Source organism: Egretta garzetta, unplaced genomic scaffold, assembly GCF_000687185.1.
Source record: "Egretta garzetta isolate BGI_Z169 unplaced genomic scaffold, ASM68718v1 scaffold20, whole genome shotgun sequence".
Classification (NCBI taxonomy): Eukaryota; Metazoa; Chordata; class Aves; order Pelecaniformes; family Ardeidae; genus Egretta; species Egretta garzetta.
The window spans coordinates 365,634-390,934 of NW_009258388.1; the positions used below are offsets into that span (position 1 = coordinate 365,634).

The 25,301-nt window shown below is 41.2% G+C and overlaps 1 protein-coding gene across 7 annotated transcripts in view; it reads right to left on the reverse strand.

Moving 5' to 3' along the window:
* Positions 1-25,301, reverse strand: part of DLG2 (discs large MAGUK scaffold protein 2) — a 698,848-nt gene that overhangs the window by 34,068 nt on the left and 639,479 nt on the right. For 6 of the 7 annotated variants that reach the window (XM_035897884.1, XM_035897901.1, XM_035897894.1 and 3 more), the window contains 2 exons: positions 21,561-21,737; positions 9,173-9,248 (listed from right to left, as the gene is read on the reverse strand). In XM_035897884.1, the coding sequence (XP_035753777.1) occupies positions 9,173-9,248; positions 21,561-21,737 (253 nt within the window). The remainder of the gene's footprint in view (positions 1-9,172; positions 9,249-21,560; positions 21,738-25,301) is intronic. The other variant, XM_035897910.1, reaches the window with a different exon arrangement.

Here is a 25,301-nt window from a genome sequence, read left to right on the forward strand (position 1 = left end):
GGGCCATAACTGTGTCTCACTCTGTCTTGAAATGGCCACTATGTTTTTCAGAAGGTGCACCCAGTTAATGCTCACAGAAATGGGATCCACTGCATCTAGCTTTAAACATTTACCCCGTATGTGCCTGGGGCAGAGCCACGGAGAAAGGAAAAGCTGTTCACTTAGGGATTTCTGAGGTGGAGAAATATTAATTTAGGAGGCACAAAATTAATATTAAAAAAAAAAAGCTAATGTTTTACAACATTGACAGAATTGTCCCAACATCATGTGTAAATAATATTTCTGCAGGAAGCCACATTTCAGGCTTTCCAATTGGGCAGGTAAAATATTTTTGTGACAGGTAAAAGCCAAGCTAGAATATTACAACCCATCTCTGCATGTGGTCCTTAGACATTTTCCAGAAGGTTATAAATAAATGCCTAACAGAAGCATATTTTAGCTAGAAATTATCACTCTAAGCAAATTATTTTTAATATCAGTGGGTGTCCAATAATTGTCTGGCACTGAGACAATAAAACATTTTTGTTTTGGGCAAATCGCAATGTGTTTGTTGGAGTGTTATTGAAGAGTCATTTTGTTTATACAGCCGAGGCCACACTGTGAACCATTCTGGATGCTAAATGTTACTTGGAATGCTAAAATGTTATTAGAAATCAGATCAGATCAAAGTGGAAATACTCTTTTTTTTCTTTTTTTTAGGGCCTGCCTAAGCCAAAGTTTCACTTCAAATGTCTCTAAGCTGGGGGACCAAATTAATATTCTAACTTTTTACTCTGGTTCATGTCTGCTGTTTCTAATGTGACTAAAGCAATATAATGATCCTTAGCAAAAAACACATGCTAGGGCTTGGGTTAACTTCTACTGCATTTAATGGAAGGCTCTTTGTCTTCAATACGTTAGAAACACGATGTAATGGAAGTAAGAGAGAATACTGAATTCAATTGATACTGCAAGTGGAAGTAGCACCAAGGAATGGAAAAAGATTTTTAAACTAAAATTTAATTACACAGCAAAGACTGACATTTTATTTCTAATGATCAAAATTAGTCAGAATTGGTAGTGTAAGCCTTATATTAAGGTGTATAAACCATAAGTATAAGCCTAACATCATCTTTTGCAGCCTACTGGTACCAAATGCTGTTCAAATAGTCATAACAAAGGCAAGATAGAAAATTTGGGACCAAACTATAGTGCTTTGACAGTCACAGGACAAAGTAAAGAGCAACTCAGTCGTGGGTGTTCATGATCTCGCCTGGATCGCACCGGTGGGACGTGTGCCTGCAGGACAAGCAGGTTCAGCAAGCTCCCACAGCCCGCGGTCCTCGCCAGCACTGTCAGTTTGTCCGTGCCCTGCCGTGCATCTTGCCCATCCCACCTCACCTTACTGATGTGACTTCCCAGTTGGCTTGGACCTGACTCATTGCTACAGGCTTTCTGGGAACCACAGGGCTGTGGACCAACCTTGGTTGCTGCCGCCAGACTTGCTGTTGGGACTTCCCTGGACTGCACCCCTCCTTGTGAGGCTGCTGTCACCCTTGGGTTCTGCTGGAGCAGCCCTCTCCTGCTGCTCCCCGGTCTTGCTCTGCATCCAGGTTCTTGTCCTCCAGCTGCTATCCTGGGCAACAGAGCTGACTGCAGTTCACTCTGCCCTCTTTATCCCCATGCCTTTAAAAATAGCAGTAAGTGCAGAAATGGAACAACAACATTGCTGCTGCATTATTCACTGGCTGCTCCTTAAAAACTACAGTAGTGGCAGGCTAGAAAAAATATAAAAGAGCTGCCTGTGTGTACCGGGAAGTACACACAGGCAGATTGCTCCTAGGCACATTGCTCCCAGGCATATGTACCTCCAGTTCCAGAAGATTACAGCTACACAAATCATTTTTCTAAGCAACAGTTGGGATACCAGGTGGAGGCCAAATTTATAGCTGAGATGAGCACTTACTCCAGTAAGAGTGCTCAGACTTCTTTGAAGAATACCCCACAGTCAGCCATTGCCATTAAATAGCAACAAGAAATCAGAAAGACGGAGAACAGAGAAAAGTCAGGCTAGATCAGCAAGGAGAGATAAATCTGGCTGAGGCCAAGAATAAAGAATATTTAATTCTGAGTCAGTGCCTAAGCCACCTTCACTAACCCTCCTCTGTATCATCCTTGCAGGTAGGTGTATGCTGCTTAATTTATGTGCAACCTCTCTTCTTAGTAAATCACACCACCTGTGATCCCACACATTCTGGTGTTTGTCACTTCCATTACCTTTTCTTCAGCATCTGTTGCTATTTTCTGATCACCAGATTTAGAGGGGGAAAAAATGGCAAAGGCCCCTCCTTTTTTCTTTTCGCAAACGTACACATGGACAAATGCACACCAACGTGGACAGAAATGCTATTACCAGTCCTGTATCTCTCCTTTCACTACCATTTTGCTACTGACTGGAGGGAATTCAGAAAGCAAACATGATTAAGCAATCGAGTGGATTATTTTATAAGGAAAATTTTGAGCGTGTGTTACCGGGCTCTCCAAATCAGCAAAGCTCCACAATGAAGACACAGGTTTTCAAACACTCTCAGATTGCGGATTTTGTTCTGCTTCTATTATTGCCCCAGCACCAATCACTTTAGGAAATCCATTCATTATGTCAAATATTTTTAGAAGAGGTGTGCAAAGAAAAGCTGGTAAAAATACACTGCATATGTGAAAAAAAATTCTGATTACGGACTACAGAACTGTTTCTCCTAAAAGCAGTGAAACTTTACACTTAGAAAACTTAAGCCTAATTAGATACTGATACATGTTAGAAACAACCTTCAACTGGCAGAGTGAGAGGCTAGATGGTCTGATACACCTTTATACTTTTGAATTTCTGAGAAGCAGAGATTCTGTCGGGATTATCCCCTTTTTCTCTGCCTTGATGCACCCGGATCTGCCGTGGTGAAGCGCTAGAACAGGGCAGGTGTGACTGCAGGTTCTGCTTGGTGAAGACGAAGGCAAATAATCCAGTCTCCTTATACATTGATAGAAGAAGAAATAACAACAGGCTTGGACTACAGCAGTTGAGCCATTTCTAATGATGAGGAGAGTGAAGGACTGGAGTGGGCTGTTTGGGACGAATATGAAATTTCTGTCGTGGCAGGTCTTTAAGTGGAGATTAGACAAATCTGCGAGACAGAGGAAGGTACAGAAGACACCCTCAGGGCAGGAGGTGGACTTGGTGACCACCTGAGGTTCCTTACAGACCCGTTTTTCTCTAATTTGATGACTAGGGCTGAAAATACCATGATTTTCCAGAGCTTAAATTGTTTGGAAATAGGTGGGCTGTTTTTTTTTTTTTCCCTGAATACTTAATAAGCTGTCAAAACGTGTCCTACATACCAAGTCCTGACAGTCACTGGATTTTGACATTTGGAGGAGGGGTGCATTGAGTATGCAGAGGGTTTTATTTACACCACAATATCAAGTTTGCTATTTCAGTCAGTTTTAGCTTTTTCCTTTCATGCCTCAGTGCAGTGTTGCTAAAATGACAATAAAGCAAGAGGTTGACCTTATGTTTCAGGCAGGGCTTGTGGGATCTGTAAACAGAATCCGCTCATAAGAAATGTTATTAAACGCTATCAAGCTTCTGACTGTCATAATAAATACATTCAGAGGCATTTGAAGGGGCAGGCTGAGTGCAATGTAGGTGATCTGACTGGAATATGAAGAGAACTGTGGGTGATGAGCTAACTGGGTAGAAAAAGTTTAATGGACAGTGAAGGAGCAATATGGTGCGGGTCACAGCCTGGGACCTGTGCTGCTGGAGTGCAGCAGAGCTGCCAGGAGAGATTTTGGAGGGGTCCCCTTTCTCGGCAGGCACCTCATCCCCTCATCCCCATTCAGCACCCTGCTGAGCTGCTCCACTAACCATGGAGTGAAGACCCCACCATGCACCCTGACACAAGCGTTAAAAATTGAGAGATTGTGAGAGGCATGACATTTATTCTGCTGGGTACTGAAGTAGGGTATTTGTCCATAAGACAACGTTCTGGAGGCACTGGCCAAATAAGGTGTGAAACGAAAAGGCATCTGTTATAAAAAAACAGTTCTCTGTATAACATTAAGTTTTACCTAAACATTAGGCTTCAAGACAGTGCAACATTTCTCTGGGATCAGAGAATCGTCCACAAATACTGGAAAAAAGGTGAGATGTTGATAAAGGTCTTTCTAAGAGCTACAGTTGCCACTATACAAATATTTTCAAGAGACAGTCAAGAAAGAGTATATGATCCGACTGGGAGAAAAGCAAGAGAGATGCTATTTTTGTCTCCTGAAAGACTGGTTGTAAATACAACGGTTGAGAAAAAAAGCAGATTCCTGGCTTGCCTCTTTTCCCTCTGTAATATTTCCATCATTGTTTGACATTCTTTTTGATTCAGTAAAAACCTGAAAAGCCCTCAGTTACTGTGAGTTTTAAGATTAAAAAAGGAAAGGGTATTCTTGTTCAGCTTGAAGCCTGCAGTAGGGGGAATTACCAAGAGTTCCGTGTGCTGCTTTGGCAGATCTATAACCCTGCTTACAGCTATCCGCACGGTCTGCTCCTTTTGGGGCAAAGGTGAGCATCAGAAAATACTTGGGATATGATCCTGAGTTCAACATAGCATAAAACATACTTTTTTAATTAAGTTTGTGCTCACATAGCTCCTGTAGCTTCATTCAGCATAAATATCAGTCATAAACCTTTGGGCTGCTCTATTTTCCATCGATTATCCGTAAACCAGCGGGCCCCATAGACTGAGACAGTAAATGCTTCAGAAATCATAACAGTGTTACCTTTTCTTCATTTACCTTTTTTATGCTTGAAACATTAAGGTAGCCAGTGTCCTGGCAGCCCCGCCCTTTGCTGCAGTAGTGTAGAGCAGCCATAGGGACCCAACGGGGTGGACTGGTTGCTTTGATACCCATCCACCTTCAGGAACAATTAAAATCACAGAATCATAGAATGGTAGGGGTTGGAAGGGACCTCAGGACATCATCCAGTCCAACCCTCCCGCTAAAGCAGGGTCACCCAGAGTGAGTTGCACAGGATATCTTCCAGGTAGGTTTTGAATATCTCCAGAGAAGGAGACTCCACAACCCCCCTGGGCAGCCTGTTCCAGGGCTCCGTCACCCTCAGAGTAAAGAAGTTCTTCCTCATGTTCAACTGAAACCTCTCATGCTTCAGTGTGTGCCCATTGCCCCTTGTCCTGTCGCTGGGCACCACTGAGAAGAGTCTGGCTCTGTCTTCATGACACCCACCTTTAAGAGCCCCTCTCAGTGTTCTCTTCTCCAGGCCAAACAAGCCCAGCTCCCTCAGCCTTTCCTCATAGGGGAGATGCTCCAGTCCCCTCATCTTCTTTGTTGCCCTCCTCAGGACTCTCTCTAGGAGTTCCTCATCTTTCTTGAACTGGGGAGCCCAGAACTGGACACAGTACTCCAGGTGGGGTCTCACCAGGGCAGAGTAGAGGGGGAGGATAACCTCCCTCGACCTGCTGGCCACACTCCTTTTAATGCACCCCAGGATGCTACTGGCCTTCTTGGCAACATGGGCACCCTGCTGGCTCATGGTCAGCTTGTCTTCCACCAGGACTCCCAGGTCCCTGGGAAGAGATGGTAAAGATCCCTGGGAAGAGATGGTAAAGATCCCTGGGAAAAGCTGGTAAAGATCATTACTACAGTTATATTAATGTAACTAGAGACTGAACTTGGTCAACAACTGAAGCACAGTCTTTGGTGAAATTAAGCTGTTTATACCAGTATTTGAATTCTTTTCCTTATTACGCAGGTGTTAGCATCTAACTGGTTTGATATCTTAAAAAATGTTAATAGGACCTAGGATTCTGATGATGTCTCTGAACCTGAGCAAATAAGTTTCTTCTGGTCAAAACAAACAGAACTTGAAAGAAAAGTAGCCCTGTTGGGTTAAACCAGAAATCCAGTTAGCCCAGTACCTTTTTCTGAAGTTGTCCAATAACAGATGTTTAAAAGAAAAAGTAGAAGAAATGTGATCCTTCCCCCCTCTGCTTCTTGAAATCAATAACTAAAATGTCCTGGGTTACATGACAAAAGTGTTAAAAGTTGTCATTGGATCCATTGCTTGCTAACTTACCTAATTCCTTTTCAACTTATTTTTTATACAATATCCTGTAATAACGAGCATCAGAATTTAATTATGCCTTGTATGGAAAGGTACTATCCGTTGCCTGATTTAAACTTGAGACCAGAAGATTTCACTGGAGCTCCCTAACTGTGATTCACATTCCCTGTGTTTGTATCCATCCTGATTTTGTAGACTTGAATTTCACAAACCATGGATTGGAGGAGTCCAATTAAATGAATTAAAAGTGAGATAAATATTCTAAATGACATTTTAAAAAAATGCCGAACTCATTTTCTAGATGAGATAACGCACCCAAATTTGGCTTGAAAAAGAGGAACTTTTGGGCCTTTGAAAAGATTATCCCTGCTAACAGGTTTGTCAGCTGTATTGCTGAGTGTTCTTAAACACCTTTTTAGTGAGACACGCGATGCTGATCAACTACAAATGTCACACCATCTGTAATACTTTCTTTGTATCTTATCTCTGGGTTTGGATGGAAAATGAGGCCATAAACAGATGAAAATGCATAAGACTTTTAAAACTTGTAGAATAACTAGATAGTTCATATTTTAAAACTAGAGAGAGAAGTTATCTCAAGAAAGTTTTGGCACTATTTCATAAAACATTGACTGTAGCTTGAACATTGCTGCTGTAGCCTTAAACATTGCTTCTATAGGGTAACGAAAGGAATCAGGGCCAGCAAGATGCTATCACAACAGGATAAACATTTTACCTGTGCAAAAATCCCCAAACATTCTCCGTATTCAGTTAAATTTTGTTTAAAAATGCTTCCCTGCGCACCTCCTGGCCAAATTTAGAAGTATCACATGAAATGTTATTCTCCCAGTTTTATCTTTAGAGTAAATTAAGATAGTGCCACCTTCCCACATGGTCACGACTGTATGAGCACAAAGGTGCAACAGGCACACATAAACCTGATTTTTATCTTGAATTTTAGCTTGATTTCCAAACAGAGGAGTTCTCCTGGGCTGAATGCAGCCCTGTTTATCCAGACTGAATTTCCTCCAGTTAAAAAAAAAAAGTAAAGCATGCACATGCTTACACCACTTCTTTTTGAACACCGAAAGACTAAATGGTAATGCTGATCCGTAAAATGCACAGACATATACATGTACTTAAACACCTCATTTTACATGTTGATGCTTAATTTAACAGTGGACACGTTTCCCCTTTATGTTTTTTCAAAACAAGCCCTGAAATTGTGTTGTGTGTTTGTTCTTTTTAATAGGCAAAAGCAAATTTTAACAAACACTAACAATAAAAAGTGCGGTCCCAAAAGGGCACGATGGTCTTGGTCTGCAATTACGCAATTTCCTAAACACTGAAACAAACATTGATGTGAGTGGCTGGAAGATTAATGTTACACTGATGACAAAAATGGAAAAACAATTCGGGGAATCAAGAGGTAATTAAATTCTTGACAGACTCACTTGAATAAGGACCATTAGTTATATGAATAAATTATTCCCCTGAGGCTTTGACTATACACAGGAAATAGGCATTTAACAAGTGATTTCATTGGCAATATAAAGCTTATTATCTCCCCAAATAAATGGCAACGTTAATTTACAAGGTTGTAGAAAGTGGCCATTTCAAACTAAAAAAACGGAGTTCTGACTCCTGAAGAAATGCAATGAGATGAATAAGTCCTTTCACAATGCAGTTTGTTATATATATTTTTACCAAGTTATCTGCATGTGCAAATAATGTGCAGGGGCTGAACGCTGACTCCATGTACCTTATAAATCTGGAAAACTGGCTTCAGTCAGTGCAATTATTCTGCGTTTGCACTGAGCTCAGGAACTTACTCAGGAGCAGTAACAGGGAAGTATTTGCAAGTCTGAAATATTATTTTGCTGTCCTGTAGAGGCTTGGGACCCACTGCTCTAGGAGCTGCATGTTCATGGCAAGAGGAACTTCTCATCCTGCTAATTTGTTACAGTCTAAGTGAAAGGACAGAATAAACTGGGATAAAGGAAATGTTATTATTCCCATTATGGAGGGAAATGAAGCAAGAAGAGATTAAGAATGAGAATTTCAAACTAGGCAGAGGGTCCCAGGAACAGCAGGTCTGGAAGGGACCTGTTGAACGACTTGGCTTTGTCCCTTGCTAGCACCTACCTACGACTGTGTTCTCTCATCACCCGGTTTTGGCCCTGCCCTGTGTTGTCTGCAGCCAAACAGGACTTTTTTGTTGATGCTTTCTGAAGCTCTGTCCCTTGCTTTGCTCACAGAAGCCCTCAGTTGTAAATCCCGTGTATGCCAACTGGACTGTTTTCAAAAATAAATCCCTGCAAATATAATGTCAAGTATTTACTACTGCTACAAACACACGCTACACTTCAGGAGAAAAATACACCTCAACAGCCAGGCCTGTGGGCATTTATCATGCTATAACTCTTGCCAGCCAGACGGCAGCGTACAGGATATTAGACATCAGGCTGGTGAAAACTGTTGGCTGTTGGGCATGAGAAAGTGACGCTGCAGAGCGGTAGCAGCAGGGAGGCTGTTCCGTCCCGATAGTGCTGGTGGAAGGGAACTTGCATGTTTTGTGTTGGCTGGCCCATCGTGCCTGCTGCGAAACGCACCCGTGTTCAATGTCTGTCACAACCGTCAAAGCAGAGCATCCCAAACTTCAATTTTGCATCTGGGACTCTTTAACTCCCAACTTTTTGTTTGAGATTTAACAGCTTTTGAAGGCAGGGAATTTACGCTTCTTGCCCTATCTCCTTAGTTATCCATCTGCATTGGTCTTTTCTTCTCTATTCATCATTGAACTACAATCGCAGCTATCACAGAATGCTCTTTATTCTCTTAGTATCTTCCAGTTAGGATGTACTATCCATTAGTATTGTTATAAAAAGAATATTTCATTAGGTAGAAGATTATATCATACTATACTCCTGTCTATATTTCACTATACTCCACATCTTGGTTACCACAATCTAAATATTCCTTATGTTGCTAACATTTTCTCTACTCTGAAACTTATAAAACAGTTGCAAAGTGCAATCTCAAAAGCTTTCAGCATTTACGTACCCCTTTTGCATCAATTACACCAGGTTTCGCGTTGAATTTCACCGTCTTCAAACGTGCACGCTCCTTTCTTTCAACTCTGGGGAGAAAAGGACACAAATAGAGAAAAACATGTTGATTATAGCAGCAGTTTGTACGATATGTTTGATATCATCTCCCAATATCCTTGGTGGCTTACTATGCATAAAGTGGGCATCTAAAGCAAATTTGATAAATTGGAAAGAGGGAGACATCAGGTCATTTCCTCAGAAAAGCAGCAGTTTTCTGGCAAACATGGGACTGGATTCAAGGAGCCTTGGCTATCCTACACCAGCAGAACAGCACCCCCTCCCATCACACATGGCAGCGGGGTAAAAGCATGTTAAGGACAGATTTACCCTCTCTAATTTAAGCTGTCCAAAAATCAGGCAACACTTAGAGTTCTTCTGTGGTCAGAGGAATGAAACAAGGATGGAGAGAGAATAAGCTGTTCTCCTTGGTGCCTTAAAATGTGCACTGTATGACGGAATAAATTTGTCTCTGTGCAGGTACCTTTTTGTCTCCCTGTAGAGGGAACTTTGATTCCCTAGTTTACATAAGTGATGAACTTTTAGATCATCCAAATAAAGTAAAACAAATTCTACCATTTCTGAACCTGTTTTCAAAAAATACCCCATGTTTTCAGAGTCATGAACTGCTTAAAAAACATCATAAAATATATTAAAATTAGCTTAAAATGCCTTACAAAACATCATGTGACACACAGCGGTGGTGAATGACGTCTAAGCTCCTCGCAAATGCAAAGTAAAAAGGATGACGTTTCACCTGATGGGCTGAGAAGGTGTAAGAAATTGCAGTTGTTGGAAAGGAGTCTTGCTCCTTTTCCCCACCACTGCCCCATTTCCCCTTGCTCCCAGCAATTCCCCTCATTGCTGCCTTCTCCACAGCAGAAAACTGAGTAATAAAAATGAATAGGTTGTAATGGTTTTTAAGAGTTAATCAGCTGGCTGACGTGATCCAGCAGCTTGTCTGGCTGGACCAGACTAGAAAAGGGGTCAGGGAAGTTCCTTTCTTTTGTGCTTTAGAGCAACCTTTGCCTTGAGTCTCAAGAAAAACAGATAATTTCTTACTAACCTGACTTTGAGGGAGGTACCTAGAAGCTTTCCAGGGGCCAATGTGTTATTGGGCAATCCTTAAAAAATATGTTAGCTATTTTAAGTTCTCTAAAATTGCCTCAAATCCATAAACCAGATTTCACCATGCACATGCAGATGGTCTGCCCACAGCTTTGCAGAGCCCTTTGCACGTGATCACTGTTTAAATCTTAGGTTCTGCAATACTGACTTTACTATACCACAGATTTTTAAGGGTCTTGCCTCAGCTCAACTGAAGTAATTTTGAATATGCTATCACTGGAAAGTTTTTCTTGTTTTAAAAACCGTATTTACCAATGAGTTTCAAATTTGTCTTCTGAAAGATGGAGGTATGCTATTTGTTACAATATTGAAGCGCAGAGAACATTTCTTGAGGTTTCGATTACTTAAAACTACACAGTTTTGCCAAAAAGAGCATTTCTGAGGAGATGTACAAATGCCCAGTGGCAGAAGAGCTATTTTCAGCTACACCAAAATGCTGTGAATTGGGTAGGTTGTCTTATTTAAACCATGCCCTCCACGAACATCTGCAAGCAGATAGAATGAAAAGAATTTGGTTTTCTGACTCATTTCAGTGAAGACTTCACTGTGTGTGGGTGAGTTCTGAAAACAAGGATGGGCAGGTTCACATTACCAAATAGGAGGGGGACACACATGATACATTTCAGGGTTTTTTCCTTGGGCTAGTTCTGGTCTGGCCTCCTGAACTGACCACCCATTAGCAGGTGGATGCTTTGGGTGGGCTCATCTTCAAGATCAGTTTAATACAAATGAATCCAGTACATCTTCACCAAGACTGTCACATGAGATGAACCCAAGTGCTGAAAGGGAGGGCAAAAAGGATATTTGCTTTGAAAGCTCAGTCCCGATCTGAGCTGAAAAACCAGAGCACGCAGCCCCTGTGAGCCCACCTCCTGGGACCTGCGAGCCCAAACCGCAATGTGGTGTGACCCAAAACCCGGCTTAGCCTGCATAGTTCTGGTATTCATATATTTAAAGTTGAAATGCTCCAATGAAAAGCCTCACGAGGTATTTGGTCCTGATAACCCCAGCTTCAATAAACACAGCTTGAGAGAGGAGTTGCTATATCATATGTGCAATGCCTTCAGAGTGAGAAAATACTGAGATCTAAAAAATTCTCTTTGGGAGAGAAACTTATCAGAATCATTGGCAATGAGCTGATGGAAGACAAATTAATTCTAAAGAAAACACAGTCTTACTTTTTAATGCTTAATATGTTTAGTTATTAAAATAATATAGAAAAGGAATATGTGGTATCTTGGTCCATTTGTATCTTAGAATCAAGACTGGACAAACACAAGTTACAGTCCTCAGTATCAAGGCAAAAAAGAGACACACAAGGCATTTGTAAAGGACATTGCACTACATAATTCAGTGTTTCTGTTCCTAAATATTACGGATCAATATCCTGAATTTCCATTATTCAATGAATGAGCTTTATTTTAAAAACATGTTGGTAAAACTTAAAATCCATTGGCATATTGAAACATATACAGTAAGTATTTTACCGGTGGGAAAACTATATACCCTTATTATATTTGGAAAGTTCACCGTTACTACAAGATTTACATAAGTTGTATATTTAAACTTTTAACACAGTATGCTTAAATAATAGTGCTAGGAATTAAAAAAAAAATCTAAGAAGGGATGAGCTCTCCCCTAAACAAAATCAACACCCAAGAAGACAGGCACAGAGAGAGAAATCTAAAAAAGGGAAGAAGTTATTCATGTCCTTACTCAAATGTGGTCATTTCTGTAAAAGTGACGTTTACTACCTTTGCAAAATCGTCTACAGAATCTATCATCTAGCAGCCCAAGCAAAAAAATCTGATCATCTACCCGTAATTGAAACAGTAACTCTATTTGTCTAAGATTAGGAATTGCTCTAGGAAATGTAAGTAGAATCCTGCAAAGCTTGCTTATAAGAGCTCAATATTGTATTTTTATTAGACAATAAATAGCTGGGGAAAAATGAGGGTTATTATATCCTCCAAATTGGTCCAGTTATGGCCCTCTTTCTAGATTTCACAGTTTCCCGCAAATGGCATTAGAATACATTCCTGCAAATCTCTTGGTTTCTAAGTCTGGATAGTAAGAATACCTAGTTTCTGATAATTATTTTTTTAAAAAAACAAACTCTAGTCTTTTGATAGAATGATAATTAACACAACATGTTTCCTTCTGTCTGCGTGGGCTTATAGATTTCCTACTGAAACACAGTGAATGCTGGTTACTATAGTTACAGTTTAAATTTAGAATAAATGCATTTCTCTGTAAGTGTGGAATAGTCACATGGAAACAGCTCAAATGCAGCTTTCAAATTAAATCTATGTTATTAAAAACACATGAACAGTCTTAAACTGAAACTAGCAGATGAAGTCCCTTGATAGCACCATTAAGAAATGAAGACTCGAGGCTGTGTAATTGCCTAAATAGGATGGATGCCTTCTGAGAAAATAATTAGCTCAAATGAACACGGTATTCTACTTATTAATCTGTGTTAACATTTAAACTCATTCCAGGCCTGTCTAACTTCCTAAAACTTCTGCTTTTAACTTCATTTCTTATTCACTACATAAAGAAATTTGGAAATTAACCCTGAAGAGTGCATCTTATTTATGAAATTCAACATAATTGCATTAGCAGCCATGGAGGCATTGCTGTTTTCTACAGGCGTAGCAGACAGATAGGGAGCTGTGGAAACATCCTACATTGTTTTGCAAAGTATATAAATAATGTCATTAAGTGCCGTTAATCCTCCAGGCAAACATACCAACAGCGTTCATACATTCTCAGCAGGCCTGTTGGATATCACGAGCATTGTGTAATCTGGTACTGTAGTAAGGATAGTAGATAGGGTTGCCTCCTATTACAATTTTCCTTACACCTTCCACAATAAAACTGTTCATGATTACTTATAATTGAGCTGAACTGTAAACTTCCAAGCTGAAATTTCACGTGTCTCAGGGTGCATACATTACTGTTGCTGCCCAAAGTGTCAATGAAATAGGTTGCTATTGGAGAAAGGCTAGGATAAAATACATGGTTTTGACCCATTTATAATATACTCTTAAAGAACTTCAGCTCAGGTGCTCTATTGACTTCATGTCTTGGGTCTGGGACTTGAAATGTGGCAGTGGGTTGCTCTGGTATTAGGAATATACCTCTCTCTTTCCTGAAGGAATCAACCCGATATCTGAAAGCTTTGGTTTTTACATGCTCTGGAGAACTACATGCTCTGAGGGCTACAAAAATGATCCGAGGGCTGGAGCACCTCTCCTATGAGGACAGGCTGAGAGAGTTGGGCTTGTTCAGCCTGGAGAAAAGGAGGCTACGGGGAGACCTGATTGCTGCCTTCCAGTACCTAAAGGGGGCCTATAGGAAAGATGGGGAACGTCTTTTTCATAGGGCCAGCTGTGTTAGGACAAGGGGAAATGGTTTTAAACTAGAACAGGGTAGGTTCAGGCTAGAGGTAAGGAAGAAATTTTTTACAATGAGAGTGGTAAAACACTGGAACAGGTTGCCCAGAGAGGTAGTGGAGGCCCCATCCCTGGAAACATTCAAGGCCAGGTTGGATGGGGCTCTGAGCAATCTGATCTAGTTAGCAGTGTCCCTGCTCACTGCAGGGGGGTTGGACTAGATGACCACTAGTGGTCCCTTCCAACCCTAAACATTCTATGATTCTATGATTCTAAGATTCTATGAACTCTGTTAGCATTTAGCTTGGTTCTCCAAAGAACTAGCCTGTGTTGGAAGTGGTCAGAGTGCAGGACTGCAGTGAACTAAGGTGCTCCCATAATTTCTCATCTGAGCTACAGGGACACTTTTGCTGTAGACCTAAAAAGGTAACTAAAATGAGGGAGATGAAAAGTATGGAATATCACTTCTTTAAGCATCATTGGTCCAGCTGTTAGAAAATATATCTTAATTATTTTTTAAAAGGAACACTAATTCAAACAATTCTAATACTTTTTTGAATCTTCAGTTTTGTAATTGCTACATTGAAAGAAAAATAAACTTGACCCCCTTTTTTCCGCAAGACAAAAGGAGTTTAGCCACAAGAAATCTTTTGCAACAGCTGACATTGCGAATGCCTAAATAGCACACAAGTGTAAATACTTTACATTGCTTTAGCTGGCAGCAAACCTACCCTTGGACAACATTTTTATCAATCAGCTGAGGAAATTGCTTTTAACGGAAAAAATGTTTCACTTCAAACTGTACCCATTTTTTATTCACCACTGCTGCACAAAGCAGGATTATGAGGGTTCATGCAAAAAATAAAGTGAAGGACGAGGATTGCCATATGCCAAATTTACAGAGGCCCAAATTTGCAACCCTAACTTGCCTGATATAAACATTGCTCCCATGTCCCTTTCTAACTATATATCTTCTTGACAGATCCATGCTTAAGGGATGGAGGAAACCACAGATATGATTTTCTAAACTACTTCATGGCTCAAGTCCCATTTTCAAAAGTGCCTGGGGGGTCACTGCAACTCAAAGAGATTTCAACAAATGTTCAAAGACACCTACATCCAGCATTCAAATGTGACTTGGGAGCTGAAATGCTCTGAGCCCCACATGGAGACAACATCGCCTAACACAACTGATGGGGATTTCACCTCCAGCTTTCCACCCGCCCTCCAGGTGTAGCTCCCTGCAGAAATACTGACATGTATAGGGAAATGGTCTAAGACCATCTGAGATCGTGGACAGTTGGAGTATACCCTGTATACTCATTTTCTCTTGAAACCTATCTTAGTAGTAGACAGCTCACAGCCCTTTTTTAAGAAATGGCCAGGTTTCATTCCCCTCTTCCCATGTATAGCTGAAAGAGTGGACAGGTACACTGAAAATGCATCTCAGCCTTCAGTGTTTCCTCACCAGTAAGTTCAAGACCTCAGTTCTTTGGGATGCTGTTCTCTTCAGAGGAACTTACTGCTGGGATGCAGCACCCACTGCACTGCAATGTCTATCTCCCTTTGCGTTTCTGGGCACATGTTGCTATTGAAAATGGGCCTCTGGGATTTTTCAAAATGAGACTTTCAGTTCTTTGTGTGCACTGCAAACAAGAAGAAATCAAGCGTAACTCAACCAGATGTGAACTGTGATCCTTCACTGTGGGGGTTAATGGACCACTGGAAATTTTGTCAGTGCCTTTCTAAAAGCACTAATGAGTCTTCACAGCAGAGATGTAAATTATCAAGTGAGACATGCTGTAATCTTCAATAACAGTGATCATCACGGATGTAGAATACAGATGCAAATTACAAACTGGTATTGAGAATCAGATAAAATGGTTTCGGTACCCTAATTTGCACAGATTTAGCACTAAGGTGCTCTTCAGTATGAGTTATTTCCAAATGCAGCATGAGAACCGTAGTAAGGAGAGTTATCAAATAGAATAATGCAACATAAAATGGATATTTGAAAGACCTTGCTATATTTTACACCTCTGATAACATGTTTCTTCTGGTCTTGCTTCACCATTTCCAGGTCATCTGCATTATATTTGTTTTGCCTGCCCATCAAGTGAAAGATAAGTGAAAATATGTATTACTATTTATAGTCCAAATACATGGATGCAGTCCATAGTTTTTTATTGCTTCCATCCTCTGCACTGCTTAACCTTGTTTATGTCAGGCTTGAGCTTACCAGTAGATTCCCATTCTCCAAATTATTTTTGAGCATTCCTGAAGTGGTATTTTTGCAAAAGAACATGCATTTTTCAGTAGGAGAGAACGTGCTCTTGTTCAGCTTTCCACCTTCAGCGACTGGCTTATAGAGAGCAGCTCAGTACCTTGTCAATATTTTATGAAAAGAGTAGACCTAATGCCATTAGGAAATGAATTCTCATAAAATTGTAGAACAACCTTATTCTGTTTAAAAGCTAAGGGCTGTTTTCCTTCAGCATAAAAGTTTCCATATCATTGCAAGTGAATAGGAAGAGGTTTATACATATCAATTTTATCCCACATTTATTTTTTCCGATTAGATTAGTAAGTATAGTTGGGTAACTTATTTTAGACAAAGCTTACATGATTATGCCATGTTAAAAAGTTTTATCATCTAAGGATTAAAATCTTAAGGGATGTTTAGAAAGGTAGACAATGTATAGGAAAGCATTAAAAATAAAACTCACTTGAGTAGGTAAACATGCCCTTCTGCCAAGCTGAGCAGAATAACAAATTTAAGTTGGCTTTTTGCCCACAGGGACTTCTGTGCTGGGAAAACCTCTTGTTCCTTGTCCTTAAATGTTTGTGAAACATTGGGTTTTATGTACTTTTCCCCCCATTTTGCTCTGAAAGGAGAGCGTGGTTACATGTATTTGTGGGGAGAATGTCGTCTATTTGAGAACACAAGTAGCAGGCTGGTACCATCATACACCTTCAGCTAGTAATAACAGAGATACAAGTTGCATAACATTTTGCAGTCAGATGTACTCAAACTACCTGAAGATGGATATCTTAGAATGATGTCCAGTCTGTAAGCAGTTTTGTGGCTGCACATCTTAAAGAAAGATTAGTGTAAATATTTTAGCGTTTCAGGACCAAATCCTCACTGGCTACAGTGGGACCAGTAGTAGAAGTGGTGAGAATTTACCCTCAACCATTCTGGGGCAATCTGTGTGAAATTGTAGACTAAATTACTTTCAGACCCACAGACCCAAGTCATGCAGATATACACATGCCATAGAAAATACCGACGCTTGGCATTCATGAAGTGGGAGGTTGCTGTTGTGTTGGGTTTGCAATGTCAGAGCTTCTCTGCATGCAGAGACTCAGCAAAGAAACAGTGAAAAGAACTGGAGGTGTAAAATCAATGCTACAGCAAATTAAAATCTCTTTACTACTGAATTAGAGGATCTGTCTAGGAATTTAATACACTAACTTATGCACATTGGTTTCATGCTTTTTGTTGATTCTCTTTAACTAATGTGAATGTTTCCATGGGGAGGGGATCTTAGGTATCAGCTGCTCAGCTTGCTACTGCCCTTTACAGGAAGCTGAGTTTGTTTTGCTTATCTGGATAATAGAAAGGACAATGAGGCAAATAAAAATTCTTGTGATCAAAAGCCCAGTATATGCAGATATTCTAATCTAAGTCTATATATCTATACATATAAATGCAACAAAAGTCTAGTGTAAATTTAATTCTGTTGGTCATTCTAGTATAAAAATAGTATTTTTCAATGATAGGGGAGCAATTCACATGCAAGTCACATAGTGCAGATATAATGCCACAGGCTGCCTGCGACATTGGCACAGGACTGTTATGTCCCCCCTCCTTGGAGACCCTGCCCAGCATAATAACTGCCCTGCTCTCACTTTGACATAGCTTGGATAAATCCTGCTCTAGGTGACCCTGCTTTAGCAGAGGGGTTGGATTGGATGATCTCCAGAGGTCACTTCCAACCCCTGCCATTCTGCAATTCCGTGTGAAATCTTTTTGGCAGATGTGGAACCAAGAGAAATTTGGCCTGCAATATTCACTCATTAATGTTATATAATAACAACTATTTGGTGTCTTGTTAAATCACAACTGAAGTGGTTTTCAGCCTCTTATGCTGAAATCGTACTGTTCCCAACGTCAATACGATACAATATCACAACACTTTTATAGCATTGTTTTTGGTTTCTACCCAACTGGCTACTGAGTCCCGTGGTCGAGAACAACAGCTGTAGACAATAAATACATACTGAAAAATGGACAAAACGTTGTTTTGAGATGCAGAAAGGGTCGCAATGATATTTTAGCACTGCAGGATACTGAGCATTTAGTTTTCATTAATCCCCACCGAGGTCACTGGCTTACAAGTTCGTGAGATTTAGTCCTTGCACTGAGCAGTGGAGGAACACAGGGCCACCCTCATTTCTTCAGGCTGCCTCTTTCAGTAACCCTCCTTTAGCTGCAGTGCTACCCTCCAAAACTCCCTCTTAAAGCTTGACTTTACAATTCAACAACCAAACAAGGCAACAAGTCCACACATTGGCAACAGCACTGAAATCCAATGACAAATAGCTTTCAAACTCCATTGAATCACTAAGAGGTGAAGTCTGGTAATGTATCGAACATCCTGGAGAGAATCATGATTCTGGCAGCTCCCCTATAATTATAAATTATGATTTCTTCTGGTATATCACATATATCATAGAGGAGAAAGAGAACGGAGTCTTGATTTATCATTCAAAATTTCTCTTATCAGCTCATGCTAATTTGTCACTGTGTGCAGGGCTCCTGTATAAAGATGTAAAACAAAATGCAAAACTAAATACTTGGAAAGCAATTCCCATTACACAGCACATTAAAGAAGTAATATTATGTGCTTGTTATGCCTTTGTCTGTATATATACATATATACATATACTTGCACACCAAAATAAAATTGAAGTGGTCACTGCCTTTCAGAGCTATTCCATAATGATTTCAGTTACGAAAAATGCAGGAATTGTGTATTAGCTGTTGCTGGACAGGAGATAGGGTAATAAAGCAGATAGCAAAAAGATTCACCCTGGCACTAATAATCCCTGGATCTGTATAGCCTCTGCCTGACCCAAAGTGCAAAAAGTGTTACTGTCCCACAGGACAGTATTCCTCCATATGTATATAGGCAGAAAAAGGAGTCCCAGCACACCACCAGAAACAAAGCCCAACAAACCAACCCCCGCCCAAAACCTCAAACCCTGAAGAAAAGGAACAGAAATGAATGGGGGATTGAAAAATACAAGACAAATATAAATTATTGTCAACCTATAACATCATAGGGTGCTGGGCTTTCGGGACAAGTCACAGCCCAACAAATAGTTACAGATGCTCTTTTCCTCCTGTTTTATCACAAAGCATATTTTACTGATAGATATTACATATGCGCTATTACATATAATGCAATGCCTATAGGAATAGTCCCATATAAACTATAAGATATATAACATCCTGGAGTAAACAGCTTAAATTAAAATTTCCGTGCTGCAGTTGCCTACGCTGGGTCAAATGAATCCCAGGACTACTCTAGTTTAGCTCAAGCTTCTCATAGTCAATAACCCACACCTGCAGAGGAAATTAAACTCTGAATTAGTACATTCTGGCAAGTACGATGAGCTTTATTCTCTGTAGCTCAGCCCTGTATGCATTGATTGCTCATCCTCCCCTTGGGTGGTGTAAATCACTGCAGAAGATGCTGTCAAGAGCACATCAGTCTCACTGGCTCTGAGGGATCATCCAGAATCCACAGATAGGAAATAACAGGCACTTTTCAGTGCACTGGAAAAAATAACCTTGTACAACTGAAACCTTTTATGAAACAATAGCAACCTTCCCCCACCCCAGCTCAGGTGTGGTCATTACATTAATGCAGACGGAAAATCAGATGCCATTGATTTTTTGCAGACCTCTCAGATTCACTAGTGAAGAATCAGGATGAAAAGTGGAGAGCATGGCAACTACACCTGCATCTTTTTGAATTCAAGACTCTTATTTTTAGACTCTAACCAACCTATTTTCTTCTTGCCTTTTTTTCTTTTTTTTTTTTTTTTCCTCTTTTCTCCCAGCGTTTTCTAAGCCACATCTTTTTCCTCGGCGGTATCATATGTCTGACCTTGACTAGTGAGCTTCTATCTTTTGTCCTTGAAAATATCACTGTGCAGATAATCCAATAAGCTCTAAGCACTTACATCCTCTCCACCTTATGGAAGATACAACTCCACATCTTAATAAGTTGCTTTGTTTTGCTCTTTTTTCCCCTACAGTTGTTTTATTATGTATGACAGCTTTTTGTAGCTTTTCGTAGTACGTACTACACTGCAACATTCTTCCCTTGGTAACAACTGAATAGACTTTCCCCTTTTCCCGTGTGTGATCCAACCATGTCATTACATCAGTATTTACTGTAGCAATTAAGAGCGGGCAAGTATTCCTTTTTCAATATCTAGAGACTAAATCTGTTTAATGGGCACATTTTTCCCATCTCAAAAATTATAATGTAGTTTTTATTTCTACCTATTACACAAATCCAAAATTGCTTTTTGCTGAAAATCCTAGTTTGGTTGCTATTCAAACATGGTCATGATTAGAGAAAATAAGGTCCTTGCAAGATTCATGTCAACAAGGTGTTTGATGGCCTTTCAGTTTACTTTTACGTGATTTAGAACAAAGAGTACTATGAGCTCTATAAGCACCTGGACCAACGCTCTTGAAAGAGCAGCAGGTGCTCTATAGAGCATCAAATGTCCAATTTCCCCACTATAAAAAATGGGCACGAGCATTTCTGTATTAATGCTAAAGCTGAAATAGCTAAGATTAAAAAGTTTATATGCAGTATTGGAGCATTGCTGCAAAAGAGAAATGTAATGTGGTTCGACGGATTTCATTTTCCTCCTATCCTTTCAGTCCTTGACCTTTCTATAGCAACTATCAACAGAGGTAGAAAATAATACTGATTTGTGGGGTAGTTCTGATACTATCAGAGACTTGTGACCAATTTTGCAAAAGCACCTAGGCAGAGTAAACAATACAAACAATGCAAGAGAATCAGATGTCTGCTCTTTCTCCGTCAGTCAGCATGGATCCACCGCAGCTAAACAAAGCTTCAGATTTAGCTTGGAGAGTGGATGAAAGTTTCCTTCATTTACATTATATGAAAAAATGACTGTGATATTGATTTTTCATCAGTTTCCAGGCAGGCAGAGATTAAATTAACAGATTTTGAAGCCAAAGAGGACCATTATATAATTTAGTGTCATTTTTTACATCACACAGGCTGAGAAGTTTAATTCTATTACTCTCTCAAAAGAAAGACATACAGTCTTGATTTGAAAATGTCAAGACATTCATTACATCCCTCAGCAGTTTGATGCAATGGCTAATCACCCTGACATTAAAACATGTGCTCTACTTCAAATTCAGAGCTAATTCCCAGACTTGGGTTCTGGTTATTCCTTTTTCTGCCGAAGCTCTTTAGCAGATGATGCTCTTCCCCCCCTTCCCCCTTTCTTTCTGGAGTTACTAATCCACTATAACTGAGTCACCTTTTGAGTTGCTTTTCTGTATAGTTAAACAGCCCGACCTCTTTAAATCTCACAGCAAAAATTGTATCTTTCAACTCTTGGAATAATAACTGTGGGATTTTCCTCTACTTTCCCCATTTTTTCAGTAGATTGACGCATGCTGTCTTTGGAATAAAATGAAATATTTTAACATCATGGCCAAGGAGGTAGGACGGAGAAGGCAGCACTCACCTCCTCTTGCTGGGTATAACTCCCATCTCTTCGCTGTCTCCCTCCAGAGTGACCCTCCTCGCCTGCCACCATTCATCATCCGAGGCGTTGATGACGTGAAGGATGTCTCCATACTTAAAACTAAGTCCTTGGCTTGGGAGGCCACTGTCTTTGCTCTTGTCATAGTCAAACATGGCTCTGTGAAAGGAAATAAAGATATGAAGGTGATTATATCAGTCTTGGGAACATTTACTTCTGAGCAATTTGTCATATTTTATGTTACAACCGACCCTTGCTCCTTTCCAAAGGGAAAGGTCTTCCTCAGAGGAAAAATTTCCATTGTGAAGTTATTCTCTACAGAATCCTCTTTTTTAAAAAGAGAAACTGAACAGTAAAGTATGGTATTTACTGTTTCACTTAATAAAGAACCATCAGCATATCAGGGTATCTAGTAAACAAACCTGGTAGCCAGAAGCCTCTCTTAACAAACCTGGTAGCCAGAAGTCCCACTTGTAACCTTGTCAACAGCAATTTGTGGCTGTTGAGCTTCTCCTTTTCTCACACTCCCCTGTGCTCAGACAGGGGGTTGTCTTGCAGACAGGGGTACATTGGGAGACCTAAATACAAGGGACCAAACCCATGCTCAGGGTAATGCATTTCTTTAGGTGAATGGATGCACCTATCTTAGCATCTAGTTCAGACCAGAAGTGAGTTTTCAAATGGAATCTCTTGATTAGTCCCACTCACAGTGCTTTGGTCCATGTCCTGGAGCTGCGTTAGGTTGCACAGATTGGATTCCTGAAATTTGAAACTAAACTGAAAGATGCCCTGACCAGAGTAGTGCTAGCCTTACGTACACCCCACCAAATGCACTCAGGGTGCACGCAACACCACTGCTTTCACTGCCCATGTCAAGCCCCCCCATGCTGCAGCACCCGCTCAAGCAGCCTCAGGTATTTCCTTTCATGTTGAAAATGTTTTCCACCAGTTTGAAGTGGACCTCTACCTTTGGGTAGGCTTATACAAAAAAGTCCCATGTGTATTAATATAGGATGCATATATAAGTCTAGGGGCTCCATGAGCACAAATTGAGAGTTAGCTTTAAGGTACGTGGCTATCAAATGGTGGCAGGGCATAGTTCATCATGAACTTACTGCCTCAGTATTCAACCTAGATCCTGGGAAATAAGTTCAGCCTGCCCTGAGCTCTGTACTACCAGGCCAGATATCAGGAAAAATTCTTTCACCAAAAGGGTTGTCAAGCACTGGAATGGGCTGCCCAGGGAAGTGGCCAAGTCCCCATTCCTGGAGGTATTTAAAAGATGGGTAGATGTGGTGCTTAGGGACATGGCTTAGTGGTGGGATGGCAGGGTTAGGGTAACGGTTGGACTTGATGAACTTAAAGGTCTTTTCCAACCTGAATGATTCTATGATTCTATGATTCTAAGCTACAGTGATATCAATTCTCAGCCTCGTCCAGTTCATATGCTTGGCGCCTACACCAGCAGTCTTCAGGGTAGACATACTCCAGTTTCTCAGGGGAAGACCTTGCACATGAATCCCAGCAAGGCACTACACACGTTCAGGTCGCTCATTGGAGTTACCTATCGAACAATCCAGATCTTGGTTTCTTGCATGAAAAAATATATTGGAATATTCTTCCCATATAAAATATTGTTTAAAGATCATGCCTGTCAAGAACTGATGTTTATTTCCTATGGGGAAAATAATACGATTATAATCCTGACCTCAGAAATGTTAGATCAGTCAAATCCCGAGAGGTGTATAATATTTCCTACTCTTTTATTGTCAGAAATAAAGCTGTGGCAATCTCTCCACTGGTAAACACTTCTGTGAGAAGGATTTGATATAATTAATTGTTGTGCATTGTAGTGTAATTCCAGAGAATGATTATAGCAGCTTTATGGGTAGATTTAAAACACTCAAGGCTACCTCTCATAATGAGAACTGAAAAAAAAAAAAAAAGTTATCAGAATTGTAACTATGCAACCAAAATAATTTAAAAGCTTTCATAAGCACTCATTCTGCATGAAAGGTCTGGTTCAGGAGGAGGAAGAATGCTATTTGGAATATGTCTTCTCTCAAAGAGTTTACAGTTGTCTTCAGAAAAGCCTGGATAATTCCCTTCTTTGAGGATGAACACAATAAATAATTCTGCTGAATTTTACATAATCCGTGAGTTTAGATAAGCTTGTGCCTTTCCTGTTAAATGTTCTTGGACTACATGTAATCTTTGAAAAATTTTCATAGCTTAGCAGTGGAAATCCTTTAAGAACTTGGCTATATCTTAGTAAAAATTGACATTCGTAAAGGATTTTTATCAGTACTAGGTCATCTTCTGGCTTCTCAAATAAGGCGTTCTGTGAGGACATATGATGAAGTAGCATATAAATCCAGAAGCAGCTAAGTATCATCAGTCACCTCTTCTTAACCAATTAACGACACCTGATCTCTGAAGAAATGGCAGCGCACTCACAAACAGGCGTACAATGTACCAGCTTGTCAGTAATGCCCTCATCCGCATGCAGCGCTCTGAGTTTTATCACTGTATTGAACATTCATCGTCTTAAAAATTCACCGAATAATTGTGTGTCTTGCCGCGGTACTCTACCAACATCTCAAACCCCTGACCACACAGTTGGCAACCGTGCTGAACACTGGGCAGATGTGATACAACCTTGAAGCCACACATGTTGGTGAAGACACCGAGGCAAAGGGCTCCGGAGCGGAGGATCGCGCCGGGGGACCCTTTCCTAAAAGCGGCAGAACTGCGAAGTCAAAAGCGCAGGGAGGGAGAGGGCACCCGAGCCCCCCCCCCCCCCAGAGCCAGCTCCTTACCAGCGCCTAGTGCGCGGGCAGCTCTGACTCAGCGGGAGGAGAGTCAGGGGGGATGGCGGCCTGACCCTCCTCACGTATAAAAGCAGCCCCAGGGAGCGCGAGCAACCCAGAGCGCGGCAAACGGGACGGGCAAGTGGGACGGACAAACGGGACGGGCAAACAGGCCATGGCGTGTCAGAAGGGCATGGCGCGTCAGTTTGCGTGGGCAGGGCGTGCGGGCAAGGCAAGGGCCCTCCCCCAGCTCCTGAGGTAAGCTCAGGAAACTCAGCTGCTGAGGGGAAGCCCGGCCATGGCACCCTCACGTCAGAAGGTTACGTCTAATCTGCTGGTCAGAAAGGGAGCCTCAACGCAGACTGAGGGCCTCGGAAAGCACGCAGCTGTCTAGGCCTCTGGCTGCAGGGAGTGCCACCAGCTGGCGCTGGAAACAGACACCAGCAAGGGCAACACCTGCATAAGATGTGACCAAGTGGACTACCTACTCTGCCTGGTGGCAGAGCTAAGAGAAGAGGTAGACAGGCTGCGGACCATCAGGGAAGCGGAGCAGGAAATAGACTGGTGGAGCCGCACCCTGTCCTCCCAGATATCTATGCAGGAGCAGCCACCAAAAAAGGCCCTGGATCAAAGGGAACTAGCATCCCCCCCCTGTCAGGATGACGGAAGGGCCTCAAAGGAGAGCAGTGAGTGGAAACTGGTCCGCGGTCGGGGCAGGCGGAGAACCGTTTCCTTGCCCACTGCTTCTCCCCAGGTGCCTCTGAGAAACAGGTATGAGGCTCTAGAGGTGGAAGTGAAGGCGGTGGACGGGGTAGGTGGTGACCTATCCACGTCGCAGGAGGCACAAAGATCAAAAAGACCTCCTCGTTGGATTACCACTACATCCACGAGGAAGAAGAGGCGGGGAATAGGA